The sequence below is a fragment of the Amphibalanus amphitrite genome, unplaced genomic scaffold, assembly GCF_019059575.1.
Source record: "Amphibalanus amphitrite isolate SeventyFive unplaced genomic scaffold, NRLGWU_Aamphi_draft 000267F_arrow, whole genome shotgun sequence".
Taxonomy (NCBI): domain Eukaryota; kingdom Metazoa; phylum Arthropoda; class Thecostraca; order Balanomorpha; family Balanidae; genus Amphibalanus; species Amphibalanus amphitrite.
The window spans coordinates 189,240-210,351 of NW_024881762.1; the positions used below are offsets into that span (position 1 = coordinate 189,240).

Here is a 21,112-nt window from a genome sequence, read left to right on the forward strand (position 1 = left end):
CGTCTTTGTTACATGTCACGGCAGAGAAGGCAGACGCATCTGGGGGCAAAGCTGCAAACGAACAAGGCAAGCTATATCAGACATTTTATTGTAGATGCAAATCAGACCAGAGACATTTAAAGTGGCGGTCTTGTGTACGCCGTGCAAGCGCATCCGTTGATGCACACGATCTTGGACGCCCACGGCACTCAAAAACATTCCATTCCTCCCTCCCTGGCCTTCGGTCGCTCATAGCAGTCTGACAAACACATACCCTCCCTCCCTGGCCCTCCGTCATAGGGGAGGATGTGTTCATCAAACACAGTCGCTCACAGTAGTCTAACAAACACTTGCCCTCTCTCCCTGACCCTCGCTCACAGCTATCTGACGAACACCCCCCCCCCCCTCCCCGATCGTTTCGGTCGCTCACAGCAGTCTTACAGAATTATCACAGTCGAACATTGCAAACACGCCAGCGTACGTCCGGCGTGTCAGGTCCACTCTGTCGCGGTGACCGCTCCGGCTCTGCCCACCAAAGGCGTCGCCTCTCCGTCAGTCCAGGCGCACCAGGGGCGTCGCCTCTCCGTCAGTCCGTTAGACGCACCAGGGGCGTCCCCTCTGTGACGGTGACTGCTCAGTCAGTTAGACGCACCAGGGGCGTCGCCTCGGTGACGGTGACGCCCTCCACACCGGCAGGCCCCACTCGGAAGTGGACGGTGTCGGGCGCCAGGTGGGGCGCCGAGGCCACGCTCAGCTGCATCAGCCGGCTCGGCGGAACGCTGAAACGCGACGAGGTTACCAGTGGTGAGCGGGCCTCAGGGGGAACGAACATCACGCATCAGCCGGGTTTGCTGGCGCTGCCAAATAAACATCACTGCAAGGCATGATTACACAGGCTTGGTTACGCGCTACACAGGCTTGAATACATACTTCACAGTACACAGCGAACGTTTTGCACATGATGCTGGATTTTTAACGCTGATTTGATTTTATGTTCAAACTTCTAACAACCTGAACTGACATCATTTTTTCTAGCTACAGCCAGGAGTCTATGGGCACTCAGTCGGCGACGCTGTGGGTGCGGGTCAGACTCCGGCCCGGGTCAGTCTGTGGGTGCGGGTCACCCTGCGGGCGCCGAGGCCTGCCACCGACCTGTCAGCGCGGCTGTAGCCGGTGCGGGCCGCCGTCAGTCGCGTGGTCAGCTGGCTGGACCAGGCCAGACCCAGCGCCGGGGTAATGCCGCCGCCGCCACCGGCCTCCGCGCCGTCCGGGGCCACCACGGCCGTCACCTGGCGGTCAGGCACACAGGGGTCAGCCGGGGGACAGTCAGACACACAGGGGTCAGCTGGAGGAGGGGCTCAGGTCAGCTGTGGGACACCTGGCGGCCAGGGGACTCGGGTCAGCTGGGGGACACCTGGCGGTAGGAAGATACAGAGGTCAGCTGGACACCTGGCGGTCAAAGACACAGGGGTCAGCTGGGGGAGGGACTCAGGTCAGCTGGGGGAGGGAGTCAGGTCAGCCGGGGGACACCTGGCGGTCAGGGACACAGGGGCAGCTGGGGGACACCTGGCGGTCAGGGGACACAGGGGGTCAGCTGGGGGAGGGACTCAGGTCAGCCGGGGAGGGGCTCAGGTCACCTGGGGGACACCTGGCGGTAGGAAGACAGTGGTCAGTTGGGGGAGGGACTCAGGTCACCTGGCGGTCAGGGACACAATTCAGATGGGGGAGGGACTCAGGTCAGCTGGGGGTCAGGGACACAACTCAGATGGGGGACACAGGTCAGCGGAGGGAGTCCGGAATGGACATTAAGTCAGATGGTTGGACGGGAAAGGTTCACGAAACCTTGTACGCACTGGGGGAGATACTTTCCATTTGGGAGACTGAGTATAGCATCGTAGCTTTAAAAGTCACGATATGAAGTCAATGTTACGAGCTGATACAGGCTTATTGAATGGGTCCGAAAAATGAGGTCAACAGATATATAAATTGGAAGCAGATGAGGATTCGGAGGTGCATTATAAGGGAGTACTGCTAAAAGCTCCATAATGAGACAGGCCCTCACAACTATGCAACAAAGGAACAGCTTTGTTCCCGAAGGGCGCGCCCCGGTCGACCCCGGGCCAGGTGTCGGGTTGGTTATCGGGCCGGCGGGGTCACCTGACCAGGCGCCGATCACCTTGGCTGCGGCCCCGCCGGCCAGCGCCGGTCACTGCAGACCCGGCACCGCTGACCCCCGAGAGCCACCGCCGCCTCTGAAAAAGCGGGGCGCGGCCGGCGGCGACCTCCCGGGGGCGGTATAAAGGCGCCGCGGTGAGACGGATTGTCAGCCAGTCTCCGGCCCGGCCGTCCGCCGCCCACCTCCCGAACCCCGCAGACACCCTCTCCTCCCCCGCCATGCTGCGACTCGTCGTTCTGTTCGGCGTGCTGGCCACCGTGCTGTCCGAGCCCGAACCCGGCTACCTCCGCTACGGAGGCTACAGGGGCTACGGCCTCGGCTACGGGCTCGGCTACCGGTCGTACGGCTACGGCGGGCTCCGCCACAGGCGCTCGGCCGACCCTGAACCCGGCTACCTCCGCTACGGCGGCTACAGGGGCTACGGCCTCGGCTACGGGCTCGGCTACCGGTCGTACGGCTACGGCGGGCTCCGCCACAGGCGCTCGGCCGACCCTGAGCCCGGCTATCTGCGCTACGGCGGCTACAGGGGCTACGGCCTCGGCTACGGGCTCGGGCTCGGCTACCGGTCGTACGGCTACGGCGGACTCCGCCACAGGCGCTCGGCCGACCCTGAGCCCGGCTACCTGCGTTACGGTGGCTACAGGGGCTACGGCGGCATCGGCTACCGCCGGTACGGAGGCTACGGATACGGTGGTTTCCGGCACCGGCGCTCCGCGGACCCTGAGCCCGGCCACCGCCGCTACAGAGGCTACGGGGGCTACGGAGGATACCGCGGATACCGCGGCTACGGAGGATACCGCCGCGGCTACGGCGGCTACGGCTACCACTAGACTGGCCGCAGACAAACCCCCAGGGACCGGGGACTGCGTGCGCCCGGTCCGCGGCGGCTCGTGCGGCGCCCAGGGGGCCCGGCGCGACTAGTGTCACGCGCCGGGCCTCAGTCGGCGCCGAGACGCCGCCGAGACCAGTCCGGCGCACATTCACCCGACGGCGATCGCCGTCCAAACCGCGTAAATACACTGTCCGATCTACAGGAGCCGTGGTGTCTTCTGTGGGCTGCCGGGGTCGGCAATATCCTCGGTCCGCCAGTTCAGTGGTATTGTCATAAACACAGGAGGGCTTTAAGATGGCCCAGGAGGGAGAGATCGCGACGGGCGACACGGGCGGGACCAGGTTATCACTCCCTGAAAGTCATGCACAGCACACATAGGTAGTGACCAACTGGCTTCATGAAAGGCCACAGAACATTCAGAAATAATCTCTGAACGGTCGGCGGTCTTCCTTTCGGTAGTCCGGAAGGGTTGGCAGTGGGAAAGGCTCTACCAGAACAGGGGATCGATGCAATTCTTGGGTTCTTCAATTTTCCGTGACCTCTATCTCGGGCGTGACCTATTTACGAGTACACGGATCGGGCAAAAATTTGTGATGACTTTAAACCCTCGCCAGACCTATTGGCTTTCTAAATACGCTCCGGCCGAGGGGGGTGGCACGACCCCCCCCCCCCCTCGTAGTTTCGCCCCTGATGGAGCTCTGAGCGTCGCCGAAAAAAAAAAAACAAGCATGTGCGGCGTTACGAGACGCAGCAAATGGTACCCGGTTTTCAGGTCTCAGGTCAACCGGTGACCTCTAAGGTCAAGTAAAGTGGCCCAAGGCACGGGTTCGGTTTTTGATATTTCAATAACTTCGCAAAAAAAAATGGTAGCAGCGCCGCGAGTTTGGCATTATCGTGTTTGCCTCGCTTAGGCGCGTCGAATGGTAGGTACACTTTTTGTTCGGGCGAGGTCAACTTGAGGTGTTGACCTCGGGTCAAGGTCAGGTCAGAGGCCCCAAGGACACAAAGTTGGTCGAAGAAGGTCATATTGCATAGCATTCGATTCGGCAGGTCTTATTGAGTCCATTGGTGGCTTTTCCGACTCACTAGCTCAATTAGATCGGGAGTTAGGTATTGACGAAAAACTCCTGGGTATGACACTAATGACATCATAAATGATGTCACGCAATGTCAGCAATGCAAAAGTGAAGCATCGGATCTTGCAAGGAGTGCATGAAATCACGATTCCGTGTGGTTGAGATAGTTGGAGGTCAACTCCAGCGCCAAAATAGCAATTTTCATGTTCCTAATTGACTTAACCCGCGCCCGGCTGGGGGTCCTGGATTTCCACGCCCTGCTGGGGGGGGGGGGGGGTGTTTGAACACCCCCCCCCCCCTTGTAACTCGGCTCCTGGGCCACGTAGCGATACGCGGAAGGCGGCGTTCGAAAGAGCGTCAAAAATAATGAGGAAATCACTTCGGTCAATTTTTTGGTCAGGTCAAAGGTCAGGTCACCAGAGGTCATTGAAGGCAAAATTTCGCCGATTTCCAGGTCGAATGTCGACAATTTCCAAGAAGCCAACGCATAACTCGGGAACCAATAGAGCTACAGCGCCGCGGAAAAGCGCATTCGATAGCCCTATTAACGCCCTTTCTGAGTAATTCTCTCAGATTTGACCTAACGTCAACGGTTTTGCCTGCAGGGGGCAAAAACTGCAAAAATAGCCTATTTTTTTCGGAAACAGTTTTTCTGCAATAACTTTTGACCCAAGCCTTGTACGAGCTTACTTTCACCGGCATCGTGTTCCTCTCGTCAAGACGCATCGAATGAACTATAACTTGACCTTGAAAGGTCAACTTGAAAATTTGACCTCAGGTCAAGGTCATGACCTGACCGGAAAGGGTCATGTTGCATATCAGTCGATCCGTATCGTCGAGCTGAACACATCTAAGGCGTTTTCATCGCTCTAGCATGCCTCTATCAAAAGTTATTTGCGAAAAACTGTTAGATACCATTCGTGACCTAAGATGACCTCAGGGCATAAACAAGGGTCACGGACACCATTTTCATGTTCAGTGTGTCTAAACCACTTGTAATTCGGTGTTTGGGAGTGTTTATAATGTCTTTCATCCAAAAGAGGCGCATTTCAATTTTCTCCCATTGACTTATAATGGGGAGGTCGCAAAATTGACCTGACCTTAGGTCATCGATGTCAAAATTCTGAGATATACATTTTGTACATGCTATTGCTCTTAGCAATCGCTGAAAGTTTCAAAGCGATCGGTCACTTGGTGTAGCTATGACAGACATTGAAACTTTTTATGAGGTGAGGTCACTTCAAGTGACCTGGTGACCTGACCTTGAATGACCTTGGTCTGAAATTTTCACAACATGTGTAGAATTGATGTATGATAAGGTGTACCAAAAACGGCGGCGCTCCGCGCCGCCGTTTTTGAGATATTCGCGAAAAACCACAAGGGGGGGTGTTCAAACACCCCCCCCCCCAGCAGGGCGCGGGTTAACCCACGCCCTGCTGGAGGTTTGAACACTCCCCTGAAGTTTTTCGCGAATATCTAAAAAACAGCATACCTTATCATGCACATTTTCTGCACATGTGAAAATTTTAGACCAAGGTCACTTAAGGTCAGATCACCAGGTCACTTCAAGTCACCTTACCGCATAAACAAGTAAATGTCTGCCATAGCTACACTGAGAGGCTATGGCGCTTTAAAACTTAGAGCGATTGATAGGTGCAACCAAGATGGTGCAACAGCATGTACAAAATGTTTATCTCGAAATTTTGTTATTTGTGACCTAAGGTTAGGTCAATTTTGCAACTTCCCCATTTTAAGTCAACGGGAGAAAATTGAAAGTCGCCTCTTTTGGACGGACGTCATTCTAACAACTCTCAAACAGTGAAATACAAGTAATTATGACACAATGAAAAATGGCACCCGTGACCCCTGTTTATGCGCCTGGGGTCATCTCAGGTCACGAATGGTATCAACAGTTTTTCGCGAATAACGTTTGATAGAGGCATGCTACAGCGATGAAAACGCCTTAGATGTGTTCGGCTTGGCGATACGGATCGACTGATATGCAGCATGACCCTTTCCGGTCAGGTCATGACCTTGACATGAGGCCAAATTTTCGAGTTGGTCAAACTATAGTTCATTTGATGCGTCTTGACGAGAGGAACACGATGCCGATAAAAGTAACCTCGTGCAAGGGTTGAGTCAAAAGTTATTGCAGAAAAAGTGTTTCCGCAAAAATCATCTATTTTCATCTATTATAAAATCATCTAGCCCCCCCCCCCCCCAGGGGAAAACCGTTGACGTTCGGTCAAATCTGAGAGATATACTCAGAAAGGGCGGTAGGTCATCCGAAGTCAGCCCTTTCCTTTTCCTTTACCCGATTTTACGGCATCTATCTCGCCAAAAACCAGAGCCCGAGTTGTTGAGTCAGGTCAATGACCTGAACAGTGACTCAACGGTTGACATACCTACGGGCTACGACTTTAAAGTTGGGTTCAAAGCACCCTCTTCTGGAGAGCAGCACACTCGTTTCTTCGCGAAACTCTAGCTCAATGAAGGTTTCTATCGAGGAAGCTCGTAACAATTGCAGTAGGTAGCGCACGATATTACTCCTACAGTGACGATTAAATTCTATATAACTTGGCGACTGGTGAGCACAAAATGTTAGTCAGTCAGACGTCTCTCGAGGCGACAAACCAGCGCAGCGGGTGCATGAATGAGCACCGCACGCGCGCAGTGCAGAGCGAGACCCTGCCATTTTAGGGCACTCTGACTTCAAGAGGTCATCGGCGCCAGCGAGACCCTGACCTGTAGTCGACTAACTGGTCCCTAACGGCGCACCAGCTTTGAAAGCCGTCGCTCCTGAGACACTCGTGCAACCTGCACCCTGGCACATGGAAACGCGTCGCCCAGTGGGTGTTTACTGTCTACCGATGCCTAGTTTCAGCGCAAATGACCCAGCCACTGCGAAACCATTGAGCGGGAAACAATATTGACACTCCCGATATGGCACATCGGCGTGACGATGAATCCGGTGCGTTGAGACTTGAGAGCAGTCCAACACACGGAATGGATGGGGCCACCCGACACAGAAGACCATGCGCTAATAGTGTGAAGGCCAGCGGTAACGCAAAGTTTTCTTTACGCAGTTCGTAGATGATATAACCACACCGCGTAGCTCTAAGTTCATTTCTATATGAGAACGGTCAGCTCTATAAATGTGTTGGATGTGATCTGTCAATCAGCGACACATGGATAAAGGAAATGCGACGCATGAGTTGAATAGTGAATACCTACGGTTAATTGACACAATGACTCGGACGAGTTTGGAATATGAAACAAAAAATATATTTGCAATGGCACAGTCCGTGCGGCACGGAACATTAACAACATACAGAAAGTCTCTTGACGATTTCAGCGACCTCCTAAACTGAGCCTATGAAAATAATCGAACAATCGATAATCCACTCCAAGGCTGGTCAATAGAATGCAAGAATATTTGACCCTCAGTCAACAAGCAGCGTTTGTCTATAGGCCGACTTGCCTTTTGACAAAGGGGAAATTCCCCAAAAGGTGACGCAGGTTCTTAAGCACAGCATCGCCTGCTGCTCCGACCCTCCATCTTCAGAGGGTGAGGCTCACATAGAACACAACCCCAGACAGCCAGCGGCCGAGCGCTCAGCTGCGCCGGCCGTAGTTATCCTCGTAGGCTGCTGTTCTCGGCCGGACAGGTGTCTGCTCGGCGGCACGGACGTGCCGTGTCAGGTCCTCCACAGCGGAGGAGGCGGCGGAGGCAGGGTCGGCCGAGTGGCCGCGCAGGTTGGTTTCCACCGCGCGCCGGCGCCGGTTGACGACGAACACTCCGCCACCGGGCCCGAAGCCGCCGCCGCCCGGTCCGCCGCCTCCGAAACCGAACCCTCCTCCGCCTCCGCCCCCACCGCCGCCGCCTCCGCCGCCGTACTGGCCGAACCTTCCATAGCGCCGGGTGGCCTTACTCGCCCGGTACTTAGGCTTCTTCTTGGGGTCTGGCTCGCAGAGCGCGGCAGCCACCAGCAGCGCAAACAGAATGAGGTGCAGGAGCCGCATGCTGGACACGGAGGGCGCCGAGGGATGGGGTGACGGCGAGCGGTGAGCGACTGACGCGGCCGGCGCGCTGCCCGGCTATATACAGCGCCGCCGGTCGGCAGAGAGGTGACCGGTCACCGGCAGCAGCAGCAAGGCGCACGGGGCGCGCAGGTGGCCAGTTTTTACCACCGCTCCAGTCCGGCGGACAGGGGATATGCGAGCAGCGGACAGGCCGTGGACACCGGACAGGTGGATATGTAACACTCGCTCACAACGGCGAACAAAAGTACTACCTATATGGGGCCACCATGTGGTTTCATCCAGGCAACTATATCAGGAGAATTGATCATGCGTGTTTTTATCAAGCCACATTAATGAGTGATTATCACGCATCGTCAAGTTTCATCGAAGGCCGTTACGCAATCAGGCATGCCTAAGGCCGTTACATAGTACAGGCCACTGCGTGATGAAGGCAATGGAAATTCCGTTCAAATGCACCAGAAGTTGCTCCAAGTTCTCTTAATGATCGCGAGACTATTGAAAAGCTATATATCTGCAAATCGCTTTATTTGGTGTTTTATAATTATTCTCTGGAACCAAAACCGATAACCTCAGATCAAATATGACCACGCACTAATAAATCTTAAGAAAACCCACCTACTCCAGCGTTCACGCCGACCAAGCGCATCCATTGCTAGAGTGACGGTCATCGGGTCAGACTACGAGTATATGTGTTACAGGCAAAGTGAAAACTCGGGCATTTTGCAAAATGCCTAGGCAATTTGCAAAATGCCTGACCGGCTAGGCATTTTGCAAAATGCCCAGGCAATTTGCAAAATGCCTGACCGGCCAGGCATTTTGCGAAATGCCTAGGCAATTTGCAAACTGCCTGACCCACCAGGCATTTTGCAAACTGCCTAGGCAGTTTACAAAATGCCTGGCGGGTCAGGCATTTTGCAAAATGCCCACGTCTTCCGCCACTTCCGTCGAGATGGAGCCACTACTGAATGGACTGTGTAGATTGAGCCAACGTCTCCCTATACTTTTCGTATACGGAGTTGTAGCCGTGTGTGTGTACGAATGCTGTGATGGGGCGCGAAGCAGGGCACAGGAAAAAACATGGGCGCGGAAAAACGCGGCGACCGGCCGAATATTGACCCTACATTCTTCGCTTCCCGTGCTTACTTACATCACGGCAACAGAGGGCCGCAGTGACACGGGGTTGCCAGCTCGATCGATATAACAGAGACATCGTATCCAATAAGCATTTTTGTTAATCACGTGTCACGTGGAAAGAAATAGTCTATATCTTGAGAAATCAGCCATTTTTGGTACATTTCAGGAAAAACAGCATTTATAAACAATGCATTGGAATGCGATGAGATACATTCCATAGACTAAAAGAACATGTGGCTTTTCCAGAAAAGCAAGTTTTTGGTCATCCACGACCCACGTGCACACCTTTATAATAAAAAGACGCTTAGAAATAACAAGTTTTACATTCAACGGACATGTTCATCTTTACACAGTCACAATGCATTGATAATGTAGGCGTGTGGCCCGCCAATCAAACTACCATACATCGAAAGAACATTTTTTCTGATCAGATCTACCCAAAGTATTTCCAGAGTCATCAAGGCTCTTAGAAACATTACCATGTTTAACGCGTGTTTACCGATAAAACCGCGCCGGGCGCAAGGCAGCCGGCGCGGCGGTCGGGCCGCTGCCTGGGGCTCAGTGACCCTGAACTCGGCAGCGCTACCCGGAGAATGTCTCACTGTGTGTCCTCCCACTTGATGCGTATCGCTTGTGATTAACCCCTGTAAGCGGCACTTACAATAATGCTTACGCAGCGTCGCTGGTGTGAGTTCGATGTCGGGCATTTTGCAAACTGCCTGAGAAAATAATTTCAGGCAGTTTGCAAAATGCCTGGTGGGCCAGGCAGTTTGCAAACTGCCTAGGCATTTTGCAAAATGCCTGGCCGGTCAGGCATTTTGCAAATTGCCTGGGCCACAGACTTCTCTATATATGGACTGTGCGCTGATCCGAGGAAATCAGCATTGGAGGCCCAAAAATAAGTGCACTTTTATCCATCTTTTTACAATGAAAAGGGTGTCAGAATACTAACAAATTTGGATATAGGATAGCTCATACTTTTATCTACCTGTCGGATTACATTTTTTTGTTGAATTCAAAATAAATAAGAAATAAATGTATATAAATGAGAACATGTTTTCTCGTTCAGTTAGCCATTTAATCACGCTGGAGGTATATACTTCACAAATGCAGCCGTACTTTGCGCGCAATTTCTTGCTTTTGAATGTTGGTTGCATTGTTGGTTGTCGCTGCTAATTTGTCGGAACTAGTCATTTACGTTGGTTTTGAAAAGGGTTTTGAGAAATAACGATACATTATATAGGGCCACAAGAAGCAGTAAAAATAAGTAAGAAATAGCTCGAAAAAATGGTCAAAAAAGGAAAGAATATTATCGATCACTACCTCATCACGACCGGATCAGAAAACGTGTGGTGCGAAGATGTCATTCCGTGTATCAAGCCAGAGTCAGGGCAAGAAAAATGTGAAACGAAATATAATTTCTAGCAAAAAGGCAACTTTTTAGCCTCCCGTATAACTAAAAGGAAAAAATGTTCACAGACGAAGCCATCAATCGAGATAAGAGATAACGCTGAGGACAATCAGATTTGCAAGTTTACTTTTGCAAACACTGACTCCTGTGAGACTCACACAGCAAGAAGAAAAACAAGACGCTATCGACGGCGCCAGTCTCAGCATACTTCCTATAATGCCTAGTGCCTTATTTTATTCTGGAGAAAAAAAGACTCACTGAAAGGATCTACAAAGACTTAACTTGACCAGCAGTTAATGTGAAAAGAACTCAACTCGCCATCGCAGTTCGAAGCTACGCCGCGCTAAATAATGCCATACCCATGGCAGTGATACGCCACTACATCCAAAAGAAGTAAGCTTATTCAATCAAACAATGAAGTTTATCCAGTGTGTCGTATGGGGTTGTAGTTCATTATGGTCTGGATCAAATCATCTCGGAAGAATGCTCGATGAAATGATGGAATTCGTACCCTTCGCATCAATGTTAAACGATGAAGGTTGCCGCTCTTAAATGTTACCGCAAAACTTGCATCGGGATCGGGAAGCTCAAGAATACGCCAGTCTGCGAAGAACGGACGGAAAAATAGCGGTGAAGCAGAAACAAGATGCATAGGACTGATTGGAGTATAAGTAGCTGGGACAAACATCTGTGCCGGTGGTGGCCTGTTATTACAGGAACTTCTACTTTGGATATCTCAGGAAACTGGCAGGTCACCATTTCTAGGCCAGCTGTGGACATTTTTGATGGAGAAGCCAAGAAATGTGCCAAGGGCGAAGAGCATACTGGGGCATTCCACGTCAAATCAAACACCGAAATCCGTCATCCCCTTCGATTTTTCTGAAAATTTGTAGGCAGACTGGGCATGGTTCAAAACTGAGTTACGTATAATATTTTCGAAATTTGATAACGTATCGCTGAGATATAGGTCATCGAATATAGCGAAAAATGCCACACATCAATTTTTTAAATGGCTATAACTCTGGTTCCTTTTCTGGTATCAAAATGATATTAACAGGGTCTTATAGGCAATTGATAAGGCTTTGATTTTAATTATAAAATTAAATTGAAGTGACCTTGAAATGCATTTGACCTTAAATTAAAGCAGAAAAATTTAAATAGCAAAAAACACGTCACCTTCGATTTGGGTAATTTTTACATATTATGTCCGTCACAATGTTCCTAACCATCTGTGAAAAAATTGGAGTGGGCCATTCATAACTTTCGCGGCAAACGCCGTTTTCATGGATCAACATCACGCAACCGCGCGTGACCTTGAAAGACAGAGTCAAGACATGCTTGCTTGTGTACACTTTCTGAAATGAATGATTGTTGATTAGTGATATCCCAAACTCTGCGAGAATGGAAATGCATATTCATCGTAGTCAAGCATTCACGTTCCATAGTAAAAGTGTCTCAGGCAAACGGTATTTTGCGGTGAATTTTGAGCCGTGTGGAAATGCATCATGAAGTAAATTCAGCGAAAACATTATCACGCAACGATATCTTCACGTCTTTTGATCTTCACTATACGAAAGAACATACATTCTTTAATATGTATGGGGAATTTCTAGTTAATCCAATAATAAATATGGCAGTTAGAGCCTAGAGGCCTGCTAAGAGTTACATGTCGCCGGCTGAGGCGGGCTCGGCCGATGCGGGAAACGCAACAATCACAATTTTGTGTTTACACGTTCATATTTAAATTGTTTACCAACCGATTTTCAAAATTCTTTCACCATAAGATTGCCTGTACATTTCTTAGTCTTCTCACAAAATTTGACGCGAATCGAACGTAATCAGCGGTAGGGAGCGCGATGTAAAGACAGAACCGTTCCGTTCCGTCCCGGCACAGTCTACAATTCAGGCGGCGCGTAGCGGTCGGCGCCGGCTGCCGAGTCGCCGCGTCGCTGCGGCGACAGGATGTTCACTTTACACCGCTATTACTAGAACAGTTGTGAACCGATTTTCTTATTGATTGCACGATGAGATGTCCAATTCAATTCTTGACAGGTAGCCATAATTAATTTCGCATTAATCTTATGAAATATTGGCGAAAAACAGGAGGGGTGGGCGAAATTCGCTCTTCCCCCTCCACTGCGCGTGCTACCATACGTTTGCATATGTGCAATTTTCTTCAAAACTTATGAATGGCCCACTCTAATTTTTTCACAGGTTGTTAAGAATATGGTAGGCAATAAAATATATGAAAATGAGCCAAATCGAAGGTGACGTGTTTTTTGCTATTTCAATATTTGTGCTTAAGAACAGAGTTAAGCAAATTTCAAGGTCATATATTTAAGTAGGTGCAATTCTAAACAAATGCTTAAGAAATTACCTTAACAGTAAGGTTTATTTCATTCAAATCAAACAAGTACAACCAAAGTTATGGTCGTTCAAAAATATAAAGATGCAACATTTTGCAGAAATTCGATGCCCTATATTTAGAAGACCTGTGGTCAGAATGTGCAAAAAACATCAATGTAATGTCCGGGGCCACAGAGGAACTCGCTCACAAATTTATAATGAAATCGCTGATGGTAAGGTGCAAAACAGCCGATTTTTGTTCGATTTGACGTGGAATGCCCCTACTGTAACTAACGAGCTACAGAATATGACGGAGGCGCCGGGGGCACTAATCGTTTGGCCGAAAGGGGAAGAGCACTCGATCCGCGCCCCGGCAGGTTACCTGTGCTCCAGCTTCCGAGCTGAGATGGTCGCCCTCCGAGCTGCTCTCTCCTAGCCGCTGGAGAACCCGCCGCACGCCGAAGACACCATCGTAGCCTGCACCGCCTCGCAGTCCGCCCTCGCCGCCATCCGAGGTGGCTGGGCCGCCCAGCACTCCTCGCTCGGAGTGGACATCTGGAGAGCCCCCTGGGGACTGACAGCTGGAGACCTGTTGGTCTACCTACAGTGGGTGCCCTCACAATGCAGGTTGGAAGGCAACGAAAGGGCCGACACCATCGCCAAGAAGGCAAACATACTCGACTAAAAACAAATCCTTATAGACGTCCAGAAGGCCCACTGGGCCGCCGCCAGAGTGGCGAGGGCTCGCACCGTCGGGGCCTGGCCAGCCGGCTGGTTCCACCAGCTGACGGGGATCGACTCCCGCCTACCGTTGCCGGCGGCGACCGGCCAGCGGCGGTGGACATCCACCAGCTCCGCGCCGGCCACTGGACAAGCTCCTCCCAATGGCGCCACAGAGTCGGGTTGGCGCCCTCCTGGCTGCCGGGGTGCAACCAGTGCGACGACCGACAATGCAGAGCCGCACTCTACCCGTCTGCTGAGAGGAGGCGGACAGCCCAAGCATGTCCTCCTGCGGTGCCCGGCTCTGATGGGCACCCGACATCGCCTGATGGCGACCATCAACCCCAACATGGAGGAGGTGCGGAGCGGCAGCATTGTGGTGGCCCTGGGGGCCGCCCACAGGTCCCTTCAGAGCTGCTCGGCTACGTCTCCATGGGACGAAGGGACACAATAAAAGCAACAATAGCTACGCGGCATGACAACGTGATGGGAACGACCGTCACAAGAGCTATCGCCTTATCATTCAGCAGCGAGTGGAAAACGAGCAGACGGAGGGATACGTTGCAATTGGTGGTGCGCATGTGCGAATGTGTGAAAGTGCGACTATGTGTAGATGCGTGGTGCGAAAAAGTGGGTAACAGAGAAGAACAGTGAAGACACCGTTGCAGCAGACACACATTTTCCCGTAAAGTCCCCCATCGGCATTACCGCCAACCTTTACCACCAGCGCGGTCGGTGCACTGTCGCGCGAGTTTGTAGCCAGCCATGTCAGAGATGTGAACAATCCAGCACACGGGGGAAGAAGAAAGGGATGATAGCCACCCTTTCTCGCTGGATCCCGCGGTGAAAATGGACTAACGCCATTTTCAAGCCCACTGGTGCAATGTGAGATGAACTTGACATGAGGACATCAATGGGTGTCGATGAACGTGAAATGATGTTCCAATACAGATTCATATCGACCAGAAGCCTTTCTTATTCTGAGCTACGAGCAATAGATAGTACAAAAATAAAATATATTACATAAAATTAAGCCTGTCGACAGGAAACAATAAAAGGGTATGGTGTTACAACATATGGGTTCATATTACGGCTTCAGAAATTTGGGCCTCCAATGCTGATTTCCCAAATCAGCGCACAGTCCATATATAGAGAAGTCTGTGCCTGGGCATTTTGCAAAATGCCCAGCCGGTCAGGCATTTTGCAAATTGCCTAGGCATTTTGCAAAATGCCCGAGTTTTCACTTTGCCTGTAACATATGCACTAACTGTTACCAAGAGGCTGTACCCACGGAAATGCGTTCGGGAGAATCCAAGAAGTCATCGGTAATGAATTAATACTTGTCCGACCGCGCAGCCAGACAGCATGAGCTCGCTGCTTGACCCCGGCCGTCCGTTGGCTTCCTGGGTGACACGTTTCGTGCAACGGGCGACGGTGCTGGCGGTGCTGGTATCTATTCCAGCGAGATTTACAACTCGTACTTTTGCATGAACATCAACCTAGCCTCCTCTGCTGTCAAAAACTCGACGACACCGCACTGCCAACGATACAATACGACCAGTGAACAATGAACATCAGCTATTATCTGTACCCGCGGCCGCATAGTCAGTGACGAGCATCGTTAACAAGTTGATAATGAAGTGTACTGATTGATTACTCAACATGGCGCACTGCAAAATCAACTGGTCGGTAGTTGTTTCTTTGCCGCATTCCCCCGCACTGTAACACCGGTCTCCATTGAGCAAGCAGTGGCGGCTAGCGGACGAAAAACGGACCCAGTCAGAGCACGCATACTGATTTCGTGTACGGAACGCTGTGACCCGTTCAACGGACCTACTGCGTCGGCGCCGGAGTTGGTGACAAGTAACGTCCAAACCAGAGTGTTGGCAGACAAGGCTGCCAAAGACACAGCTTCGAAAAACGTCGGGGAGCGCCATCCTACTCCGAATCACAGACTAGAGACGGCAGCGCGACCAGAGAACACGCTATTTGCGGTGTAGTGCGGGAAAATGCGGCAAGGACCACTGGACTGCGCCACCGGACGGCATATCATACCAGTGTCTAGAAGGCCCGTTACAACCTACAGGAACCTTTACAGTTTACGATATTCTTATTTCTTAGTACATACGTGCGAAGAACGATATCATATAGTTAGCTGCCATAGCGACTGTTTGGCCTTAGTTTTTAACGCTGTCCCTGTAAAACATGTATCTCTCATTGAACAGCTGAATGATGAACATTTCCAATGATCAACACGTAACACGAGTGATAACGGCGTTCTGTCGTAACACTATGCATGCGTTTGAACCAGTTTTTTTTTTACAGCCTGCTCCACGGTAAAAACAGTACAATCGCGGCATCGTAGCAGGTGGCGGTATTGCCCCATAAGTCAGACTGACTGACCCGCCCGCATCGCCCACGGCAAAACCAGCCGATGTGTGCGCAGCGCAGGCTGGGTCAGCGTTCAGGGCCACAGGACCGGTCTGCTGACCGTGGCTAGGGCTGAGTCACCGGGCCACCGCACTGGTCCCATCGGTCCCACCGGACCACCAGCACTGGTCCCGTCAGACCACCGGTCCCACCCGCCCACCGCACCGGTCCCAACTTACGAACCAGTGCAGCACTGGTCCCATCAGAACACCGGCCCTTTCGGACCAATGCTGCACTCGTCCCACCGGACGGGGTCCTTCGTTTAGCTGCTACGAGTCTTCCCACTCATCAGTCCCCTGCTCTGGCGCTCACTGACCCATCCCATTCCCGTCCCCCACTAATTAGTCCCCTGCCCTGGCGCTGACTGCCCCGTCTCCCGTCCCCTACTCACCAGTCCCCTGCCCCGCTCCCTGACCGTGTCCCGTCCCCCACTCACCCACCAGTCCCCTGCCCCTCTCCCTGATCGTGTCCCGTCCATGCCGCACCCACAGTCCCGTCCCCATCTCCCTTCACTGACCTGGTTTACACAGAGCACGGCCAGATGGTGCTGGCGGCTGAGCCGGCGCAGGGCAGCGCCCAGTCTCTGCAGGTCCAGAGCGCGTCGGCCGCCCTCGCCCTGCTCGTACTGACACCGGAACTGGGCGGCCACCGAGTCGACAATGAGCGCGCAGAGCGGCCGCCGGCCGGCCAGCTGCGGCACGCGCCGCTCACAGCACGCCTGCAGACCCTCCTGGGAGCGGGAGGACGGCGAGAAGTCAGACGGACACAGCGCCAGAGGCACACTGAAACGGGGAACAGCTGGGATTGCGGAGAGTCAAATGGCACGAATAGGACTGACCGAAACCGCAGAAAACTGGGACGTAGGAAAGGGTTAGAATAGATGGACAGAATCGCATGGCGATGATCAGCTAACACAGAACTAGGAACAGCTGGGAGTGAGGACAAAGATGGCCGCACAGAGAGTGAACACTGACAGGACACAGTCAGTGGACACTCAAACGGCATTGTCAGAGGACACTCACATAGATTACCGGCATGGACACTCTCACGGGTAATGGACGGTGGGCACTCATACCTACTGCACGGACAGTTAACACTAACACGGCACGGACAGCGGAAAATAACACGGCACGGACAGTTGATACGGCACGGGCAGCGGAAAGCGGACACTCACACGGACAGTGAACACTAACATGGCGAGGTTACTCACTGGGAAGAGGACACCCACACAGTATGTGCAGTGGAAACTCATACGGTACGGGCAGCGGACACTTACCTAGACATAGTTAGCAGACAGAGGACACTCACACGGTGCAGACAGCGGGCACACGGTACCGACACTGACACGGACAGCGGACACTCACCACGTCCGGCACGTGTTCGATGAGGATGCGGTCGGTGACGTCGGCAGGCAGCCGGCGCGCGCGCCGCATCTGCTCCAGGCGCCGCACGGGGAAAGCGTCCTCTGTGCAGATGTACACTGCCGCTGCGGACGGGCACAGGTCAGTCAGAGAGCCGCCACCACGGCAGGAAAGGCCAGTCAGACGCACCAGCGCGGAGGGACAGGTCGGTCACACAGACCGTACCAGAGGTCATCCTGGTGGGACTGGTCCGTCACAGACACGCCAACGCGGCGGTCACAGGTTCACAGATAGGCCACCAGAGGTCACCACGGCGGGACACGGCGAGCAGTTGAGGACGTCTCACTTTCTTATTATTCCGTACTGACGGGGGGCGTTCCCTCGTACATACGCACCCACCGGACCGGTCCCTGCGCCCGCTGACGGAATGGTGTGGAGCTCACCCTGTCCGTTGACCGGAATCATCCCCCTCCTGTGTCTCTGCCCAGCTCACCCTATCCGGTGGCATGCGCCGCCCTCCCTGTGCCTGAGCTGGTAGTGTGGTGCACCCTGCAGTGTCCAGCTCACCCTGTCCGGTGACACGCGCCGCCTCCAGCGCCAGCTGCAGACACAGCTGCGTCTTGCCGGAGCCGCTCTCGCCGGCCAGTTCGGTAAGGCCGCGCCGAGGGACGCCGCCCGACAGCAGGGCGTCCAGCGCCGGACAGCAGAGGGACAGAGGAGCCAGAGAGCTGTCCGCGCGCTCCGACTCCAGCTGCAGCGAGTGGGCTGCAGGGACCGGCGGGCAAGGAGAAAATGGCGGACATCAATCCAGCATCATCCTCACAAACTGAAGCAGAACATAATGGTCAGCACATATGAATTCATTGAAAACATGGACAAATCAAGTAGGATGAGAAAATATGGAATTATTGTACTGGGACATTATAAGTATTTAGGAACCAATTCTTCGACACCAGTAATGCGTATATTGATTCGGTAGCTTTCGGAAGCTTCTGCTCCCTTCGTCAGCCGTGCTTTAAAATGCATTAAAATACAAGACAATACGTCTCAAACGTCTCAAACACCTACCAAAATACATACCACCACGAGGAAAAGTTGTAGCCGTACGTATAAAGCACAGATGCACGCTCAGCACGAGAGGATTGAATTCACGCTCGAGGAGGAAAAGGAGGGATCCTTACCTTTTTTGGATGTAAAGGTACATAGACTGGGAGGGGGGACCATGAAGACCGAGGTGTTCAGGAAAGCAACTCATACGGACAAATACCTTCACTATGAATCACACCACAGCTCACAGCACAAGGCGTCAGTCCCACAGACACTTTTCACACGGGCATCACGACTCACGACAACACCTGAGGACGAGGAACGCGAGACAGGGAAGATAGAACGGGCACTGGTGAAGAACCATTACCCAAAGCGAATGGTGCGCCGTATCCACAGGCGGGTAAAAATAGAGAACGACTACGCATGGGAGAGGGTGGTGGTTCTGAACGGGTAGGCAGGGAACAGGAGGAGGACAAACGGGTTTATGTAAGCATCCCTTACATCCAGGGGGTGAGTGAACAGGTCACGCGCGTCCTCCGACCCTACGCGAAGGTCAGCACGAGACCTGCAGCGAACCTTAGTGCTAGGCTCGTCAAACCCAAGGACAAATTAGGGATCAAAGAGAAGGCTGGGCTGGTCTATCAGTATAAGTGCCAGTGCGGAAAAGTTTATGTAGGGGAAACCGGGAGAAAGCTGAGGACGAGGGAGTCAGAACACAAGCGAGCTATAGCAAATGGGAACCGAGACCATTCAGGGATATCGAGGCATATATTAGAAACAGGGCACTCTATCATGTGGGACGAAGTTAAAATTTTGGACTATGAGACGAACTGGGGTAAACGAAAGGTGAAGGAGGGGTTTTATATTTCCAGGGTAGACAGACAGAACAGCATCAATATCTTACCCGGGTGGGAGGTGCCGGACATGTACAGGGCACTGCGTGTATAGGGCGAATTCCAGGGGGTCTGAGTGAGCTATTATAGGCACACTTAGTTTAGAAGTGTTGAAAAATATGTACGGTTGTTGTATGTGATTATTAGAGCGAATATGCGAGCTTGTGCGTCTGCGATTGTAAAACGATTACGAACTTACGACTACCTCCGATTGTTGTTACGATCATGAACTTACGATGACTGCCGAAAGTTTGGCACGAATGTTACGGACGATTAAGTACGTCTTAGTTCATTAATATGTGTTATGGAATGTTGGTCAAAAGAAAGAGAAGTCAATGTGAGGTAACTTTCAAATATTGGTTTCTTTCATGTAATGTGTGCTCACGCTCAGTTATGGTGTATTCGTATGATTATTTTGTGCATCTGTGCTTTAGACGTACGGCTACAACTTTTCCTCGTGGTGGTATGTATTTTGGTAGGTGTTTGAGACGTTTGAGACGTATTGTCTTGTATTTTAATGCATTTTAAAGCACGGCTGACGAAGGGAGCAGAAGCTTCCGAAAGCTACCGAATCAATATACGCATTACTGGTGTCGAAGAATTGGTTCCTAAATAGGATGAGAAGGATAACAAAGACCTAGTTTTTCACCTTTGCAAATTAATGCATGTTGGTGAGCTGTGTAGTCACCTACACAATGCATAATTATGGCAATGGCAATTGGCAACAGTTGCAGTGATAACACAGCAACAGCTTAGCTTAGGTAGGTACCTGAAATAGGGACCAGGACCCTATGTGCTTCGGTCAGCAGTAGTTGCCTGGCTTGGCGAACCTCTGCAGATGAAAGGCGGCAGTCCTGCCCCAGTGTCGAACTCCGCAGTGACAGCAGGTCAGGAATTCCGACCTCCTTTACTGTGAATGTTGAGTGCAAATGATAAAAAACATGATGATGTGATGAGCCAAGGCATAAAACACAAAACTGATAAGCTGTCAAAGTTGCAGGTTTAATCAGCTTGAGCTTGATGATTAACTCAAAGAATTGCCCTGCTGGGTGCGCCCAACCTTTCATTTGCCATTATTGTAATTATAAAAAAGCAACAAAACATAACCTAACTATGTAAACATTCCTGGCATGTTAACATAGCCGCAATCATAGAATTTGCATAGAATACACACACAAATCAGCCTAATGCAAATGGCATTGGCATTGCCCATTGCAGTACGCATAGCCTTGATTGGTATCAGTATAAGCTTTTAGTAGCATCGTGAAATCAAAAATACTATGCTTTTGACCACAATAACTTACCTGCCTTACTGCACAATTCTGGGAGATCATCCAAGTTCATCCCAAAGCAATATAAACACGCAATAAACTCAACTCAAAAATCGAGAGCCGCCGAAAACCAAGGCCGAAAACCACGTCTTGTTGAAATCAAAACAATACGCGGCCAATCAAGAACATTTCCATTTTGGCGCATGTGTTTCCTTTCATGAACTTTTGAAAATTGTTCAGAGCTGAAGTTTTTCGTCAAGATCAATTCCAGCCACTCTGGTGAAGGATGTGCTCTAGTGCCCGGTGCCGGGATGGGATAGCTTACTTTGTAGAAAAAAGTACTATTTTTTAGTTGATCGATCAAAGCAGTGGATTCGACTATCTGGCGATCG

General features: G+C 51.6%; 2 protein-coding genes across 2 annotated transcripts; one reads left to right on the forward strand and one right to left on the reverse strand.

The window, feature by feature from the left end:
* Nucleotides 1–72: 72 nt before the first annotated feature.
* Nucleotides 73–20,892, reverse strand: LOC122386913 (DNA repair protein XRCC3-like). Its single transcript, XM_043376642.1, has 7 exons — nucleotides 20,754–20,892; nucleotides 20,219–20,359; nucleotides 18,077–18,274; nucleotides 17,513–17,634; nucleotides 16,666–16,878; nucleotides 1,132–1,268; nucleotides 73–758 (listed from the first exon to the last, which is right to left on the reverse strand). The coding sequence occupies exons 1-7, from the start codon at nucleotides 20,791–20,793 to the stop codon at nucleotides 614–616; spliced, it is 996 nt and encodes a 331-aa protein (XP_043232577.1). The 5' UTR covers nucleotides 20,794–20,892; the 3' UTR covers nucleotides 73–613.
* LOC122386914 (keratin-associated protein 19-2-like) lies at nucleotides 2,285–3,191 on the forward strand. The gene has a single exon (XM_043376643.1). It carries the CDS (start codon nucleotides 2,374–2,376, stop codon nucleotides 2,983–2,985), a length of 612 nt encoding a protein of 203 aa, XP_043232578.1. The 5' UTR covers nucleotides 2,285–2,373; the 3' UTR covers nucleotides 2,986–3,191.
* Nucleotides 20,893–21,112: the final 220 nt, after the last annotated feature.

Coding starts and splice junctions, on each gene's coding strand:
- LOC122386913 (XM_043376642.1), bottom strand. CDS start 20,793: ATGAACTTGGATGATCTCCCAGAATTGTGCAGTAAGGCAG. Junction 17,635..18,076: donor GGCGCGTGTCACCGGACAGG/GTGAGCTGGACA, acceptor GCCCGTCCGCAG/CGGCAGTGTACATCTGCACA. Junction 16,879..17,512: donor TCGAACACGTGCCGGACGTG/GTGAGTGTCCGC, acceptor TCCCGCTCCCAG/GAGGGTCTGCAGGCGTGCTG.
- LOC122386914 (XM_043376643.1), top strand. CDS start 2,374: ATGCTGCGACTCGTCGTTCTGTTCGGCGTGCTGGCCACCGTGCTGTCC.